Source organism: Meleagris gallopavo, chromosome 12 (genome assembly GCF_000146605.3).
Source record: "Meleagris gallopavo isolate NT-WF06-2002-E0010 breed Aviagen turkey brand Nicholas breeding stock chromosome 12, Turkey_5.1, whole genome shotgun sequence".
NCBI lineage: Eukaryota > Metazoa > Chordata > Aves > Galliformes > Phasianidae > Meleagris > Meleagris gallopavo.
This window is the reverse complement of record NC_015022.2, coordinates 18,399,022-18,404,509: the sequence shown is the minus strand read 5'-3', so window position 1 is coordinate 18,404,509 and position 5,488 is coordinate 18,399,022. Positions and strand designations below refer to the sequence as shown.

At 53.9% G+C, this 5,488-nt stretch overlaps 1 protein-coding gene across 1 annotated transcript; it reads left to right on the top strand.

Annotated features, from left to right (window-relative positions):
- Positions 1 to 139: 139 nt before the first annotated feature.
- Positions 140 to 5,433, top strand: CLN6 (CLN6 transmembrane ER protein). The gene is made up of 6 exons (XM_003209580.3): positions 140 to 448; positions 1,011 to 1,109; positions 2,891 to 3,079; positions 3,200 to 3,255; positions 3,622 to 3,744; positions 5,048 to 5,433. The coding sequence occupies exons 1-6, from the start codon at positions 155 to 157 to the stop codon at positions 5,334 to 5,336; spliced, it is 1,050 nt and encodes a 349-aa protein (XP_003209628.1). The 5' UTR covers positions 140 to 154; the 3' UTR covers positions 5,337 to 5,433.
- The last annotated feature ends 55 nt before the right edge of the window (positions 5,434 to 5,488 follow it).

The following is a 5,488-nucleotide window of genomic DNA, read 5'->3' as shown; positions in this document are numbered from 1 at the left end:
TTTAGCATTGGAAGCGTGGTGGGAGCTTTGTTTTGTCACACAGAAGTTAAAAATAGTTGCACTTAATTCAGCATTCGGGCTTTGCATCCTGCTTTTGTGCCCCCACCTCAGCCAGGGAGAGCCTTCATAAGAGACGTGTGGGTTTTTATTCCTGATGCTTTACCTTTCCGTGCTGCCTCCTCCTCTGCTCAGAGTCCCAGCTCTGTACATACACAGCACTGATCCCAACTCACCCAGCAGCAAAGCACAGACTCTGGCTGGACACGCAGCCCTGCAGCCTCCTCCTGCCTTCCCCATCCCCACGGGGCTGATTTCTCCTTCTGTCCCTACCAGGCATGGGGCAGCAAAGAACGAGGACACCTCCAAGACCTCCCCGTTCCACCTCGACCTCTGGTTCTACTTCACACTGCAGAACTGGGTGCTGGACTTCGGCCGTCCCATCGCCATGGTGAGCTGGGGGTGGCAGAGCAGTGCTGGTGCATCCCCAGCCCATAGGTTTACTTTTTCATAATACCTGTGATGTTTCTGCTGCTCATCTCCGTCCCTTTGCCTGCACGTCTTGAACGTGGGGCTCTTGCTCTCTACATAGCATGTGGCAGGAGGTTTTTTGGGGCCTTTGCCCTAAAAAATGAGGGTTTTTTAGTGCTGGCACCTGAACAGGACAGAGCGTTAGCACAGATCACTGCTGTTGGGTTTCTCAGTGCTTTCTCAGCACTGCGGGAGTGCACAGCTGAGATTCAACCGTTCCTTTAGCTCCTGTATCCCAGTGGTGCCAGCAGAGAGGCTCCCTACAAGAACAGCTCCCCATTATTAACAGCAATGTGAAGCATCGCAGAGCTGGCCACCAGACTGCAGGCCAGCAGCCACCAGCAGCCATAGCCCCGAGCCAAGCTCTGCTCTGTTCCCATCCCAAAGCAGGTGTGGGGCTGTGAGTGCTCCCAAAGCAAGGTGTGGTAAGGCGAGCTGGACCATGGGTGTGCACTGATGCATCTTTTTCCCCCTCTCCTCAGATAATCCTGCCGCTGGAGTGGTTTCCCCTGAACAAACCGAGTGCCGGAGATTATTTCCACATGGCTTACAATGTTATAACTCCGTTTCTTCTGCTAAAGGTAAACCATTCTTAACGCTGCCGGCTGTAAGAGCGGGGCAAGTGGCACTTCTCCTCAGGTGAAACCACTCACCAACCACCACTGAGCCCTCCCTGTGCTCTGCAGAAGGAACTGAGGATGCCGGCTGCTCAGGACTGAGGCACTGCCCGCCTCCGTGCAGCCCACGACCACCTCCTCACCTTTCTGCACCCTGGAAACTATTTTCGCCTTTCCAGCAATTCCCCACCCGCCGGCCGTAAGCCACAGGTGGGGCTTTTGAGGTTTTTTCTCCCGCTTTGAGGCAGTTTGGTGGCTGTGAGCTCGTGGGAGTCAGGCTGCTTTCCCGTCCGTGTGCCGTCAGCTGGAACAAAGCCGGTCTGACCACATTCTGCACCCACATGGCTCAGCCTCTGACAGAAGCTCTGATTCAAGGGGAAGGCTGCCGAAGTCGGAGCCCAGGAGAAATCCCTTTGCTTGTTCACGTGCTCCCTGCATGTAAAAGCACGTCGCTTCACCCTTGAGCTCCACATTCAGAACCAAAGCTCTTCTCCCCACGGTGCTGTGTTAAGACAGCACCCACCCAGACCTTACGGGGCAGCTGGAACTGCAGCAGGTTTCCCAAGTTGTTCAGTGCTTAATTCCACTTGCTGTTCAGCATCAGAGCTGTGTCTGTAGCTCAAATTCATCCAGCCACCAGATCTTGCAGCTACGTTTTCAGGTTAAGGACTGTCCTGTCACAGGGAATCTTTTCCTGTGAAACACTTGGCAGTGAGGAGATACAAAAAAGCAATTATAAATATATTTTAACCTTCGTTAGCCAGGAATTGAATTACGTCCCGAGATGGAAATGATTCTGTCCTGAGTTTGGGAGTGATTGAACTCCATTGGGGCTGGAAAGGAAAGCTCAGTCCCAGTCCTGGTGGGGCTGTGGGCACTTTCACACTCAGTGTGAGCTGTGCTGAGTGGCACAGCCAGCCTCTGGGAGCTCAGTGCTCCACAGGTCACAGTTTGCTGCTGTGGTCACCCCGTGTAGCCCTAAAGGACACCTCTGCCCTTCTTCCTACACCAGATGGGAGCTCCCCGAACCCTGCGACAGTGGCAGCCGTTAGAGAGAGGGAAAGTTAAGCCTCAGAATTAAATACAAATAAGGAGCTTTTCTGCATTCGCGCAGACGAAGGGCTGCAAAGCTGCTTTGGCAGCGCAGGGTTTGCTGGGTCCCAGCACTGCCGTATCTCCCCCTGGTGGGCTCTGAGACCTTCCCCATCCCCAGGCTATGAGGGACGACGCTTCCCTGCCCACAGCGGCTGGGCTGAAATGAAGGAGGGCTCATTCCGCTCCACTTCAGGAGCAGAAAGAGAGGGAGGGATCCACTTCCATTAGGAAGAAAGGAGACCAAACAACCCAGCAGAGCTCCCTGCACGGGGATGCGGCACTGGGGAGCGGTGCGGGAGGTCCCTCTCACCGCTGGAGGGCACAGAAAGGCTGCTGGAAGCACGAGGGGAGGAGAGCCAGCAGCTGCTGCTTTGTGGCTGGTGAACGATGCTCTTGGTCGCGTCTGGGGAAGGAGTTGCTGGGTGTCCTGGCTGGGAGTCGTGGCTCAGTGTGAGCAGTGACTCAGGTGTGGGTGCCCCAAAATGTGATTTATCATCCCAAAAAGGGATGGAACGCATGCTGGGAACAGAAAGCTGCACAGGCTGTGCTTTTCTGCAGGTCTCTGCGTGGCGCGGGTGACTTTTGCAAGGCGGGAGAGGGGTGAATTTGTCCCTTTGTCCCTCCTCACTGCTCAGTGTCTCCTTTGTCAGCTCATCGAGCGCTCCCCAAAGACGCTGCCACGCTCCATGGTGTACGTCAGCATCATCACGTTCGTGATGGGTGCCAGCATCCACCTGGTGGGCGACTCCGTCAACCACCGCCTGATCTTCAGTGGCTATCAGCACCACCTGTCCGTCAGGGAGAACCCCATCATCAGGAACCTGAAGCCAGAGACGCTGGTAAAGCCACTTCTTTATATCGAGGCTTAAAAAATAATCATCATCATTGTTGCTTGTTCCTATTTGGGAGCGTGCCGTGTGCCCTCTCTGCCCTTTTGAATCTGTTCCGTTGCGTTGCAGATTGATTCCTTTGAGCTGCTGTATTACTACGACGAGTATTTGGGTCACTCAATGTGGTAAGCGCTTTGCAGGCTTGATCTGGAGGGCTCAGAACGATGCACTGAGGGGCAGAGCTGCTCGCCGCGCTCCGCTGGGGTGCTTGCAGGGATCTCTCCCTCCAAATGCTGCCCATTTCTGCCAGCTTTTTTCGATCCCTGTCATTTTGGGGACGTGCAGCCATGGGGAGCAGCAGAGCAGCACTGTTCCCCCCTCCTCTTTCAGATTCACTGACAGTTCTGCTCCAAAAATGTAAACTGATGACCACCCGCACCCTGCTCATTTGTCGAGATGATCACACTAATGAATGGTCACAGTGGGGAGGGAATGGGACATAAAACAGGGCTCTGAGTGCCAAACTCACCCCAGGCTGCCTCTGCCCCCAGGTACATCCCCTTCTTCCTGATCCTCTTCATATACTTCACCGGCTGCTTCACACCCGACGAGGATGAGAGCAGGATGCCAGTGTCTGCACTGCTGCTGACGGGGCCGAGCAGCCTCTATTACTGGTGAGTGCCCCACTGGGGCTCTGGGGGTGCCAGGGCAGAGCTGCAGCTCCCGTGCCAAGCTGGAAAATCCAATCAAATCACCTTTCAATGAGCCTTTGAGAGCTGGGACCACTTCAGCACTGCGTGTCCCTGTCCCAGTTTGGGGTGTTTGTCACCCACTGTGTCGCTCCCCCCACTGGCACAGCTGTCCCAGCCCTACCTGCTGGCATCCTGTGCTTTTCCTGCTCTTCTATTCCTTAGGAATCCCAGCACGAGGTCTGTACAGCTGCAGACTGATCTCCCACCCCCCCGTGCTGTGGGCAGACAGATCTGCATGGCGTTGGGGTGCTCCTGGTGCCACTTTCCCTGGAGCACAGGGATGAACACCAACACATCCTGCAGGGCTAAATGGCCTTTTGAGAGAGGTCTTATTTATTTCCCATATTCATTAGCCTCCTCTTCCCAGAAGACAACTTCCCTGGTGGCAGCCAAACAACTTCCCACTCATTGTCAGTGACTGCGCCTGTGGCTTTGACCCCTGCTGAGGCTGTTCTCATACAGTAAATTAATTTTTGATCGTCAAAATCATCAGGATGATTTGGTCAGTTCCCACTTACCCCGCTGCTCTGCCTTTAAATACATCAGCTGAGTCTCTGCCATTCCAAGGAAAACAATTTAAGATGCACTGAGCACAGTTCCACCCACCAGCACCCAACCAATCCTCAGCACAGCTCCCCACAGGCAGGCATCCATGGGTGCCCCCACCCCACGGGCTCCTGGGGGCTGGTACCCAAAACAGTACCTGGCTTCCAACACTCCCCATGAGTTTGCTGCCTCTCTGCACTCTCCCAAATGAGTGCAGCACCCTGATTTACACTCATGGTTCTGCGTGGTGCAGGAGAAAACAAATGGGTAACGAGCCATGGGTAACAGTTCCTCAGGTTTCCCATGGACAGGAACCAAATTCTTCCCATTTCTGAGACAAGGACCAAATCCTCACCATTTCCCATAGACACAAACCAGAGCCAGGGAAGTACGAGAGCTCTGCTTCCCCCCCCAGCCTTTTCCTTAAGCTTTCAGGACTCACCGCAGCCATTTCTCTGCTCCTAAGTGTGGAGAAATGCATTTCTGGGCTGCCAACAAGTGCCATGTATCCCATTTGGAGCCAAGCAGGGAGAACACCAACCCAAACAGCTGCTTTAATGGGGAAAAAACGTTGTAGGGTGCTTGCAATGGGCTCCTACCATCAGTACAAACCTTTTGGACGACACTGCAGGCTGGCACGTGTTTTGGGGTGAACACTTACAGGTGCTTTGCTTTGCAGGTACCTCGTGACCGAGGGGCAGATCTTCATCCTCTACATCTTCACTTTCTTCGCCATGATGGCTTTGGTGATGCACCAGAAGCGCAAAGGGCTGGTGTTGGACAGCAACGGGCTCTTCCTCTTCTACTCGTTCATCATCACCTTGGTTCTGATTGCTGTGTGGGTGGTGTGGCTGTGGAACGACAAAACCCTCAGGAAGAAATACCCCGGGGTGATTTACATCCCCGAGCCGTGGGCTTTTTACACCCTGCACATGAGCAACCTCCACGCGGCGAAGGAGAGTTTGTAGGTTTTGATATTTCGGAGCGAATCAAAGGAAAAAAAAAAATAAATAAAGTCTAGTTTTTCTAATGTAGAGGTATTTCAAATAAATCCTTTGCCCGACATTGGCTGCAAGGTGAATGCTGTCAGCCGGGGGGCTTTGCTAGGAGCTCACCTGCA

Excerpts from the sequence above, each read along its gene's own strand:
- CLN6 (XM_003209580.3), top strand. The coding sequence starts at position 155 with ATGCTTTACCTTTCCGTGCTGCCTCCTCCTCTGCTCAGAGTCCCAGCT. Across the intron at positions 3,080-3,199 it reads ACCTGAAGCCAGAGACGCTG|ATTGATTCCTTTGAGCTGCT; the intron begins GTAAAGCCACTT and ends GTTGCGTTGCAG. Across the intron at positions 3,256-3,621 it reads TATTTGGGTCACTCAATGTG|GTACATCCCCTTCTTCCTGA; the intron begins GTAAGCGCTTTG and ends CTCTGCCCCCAG.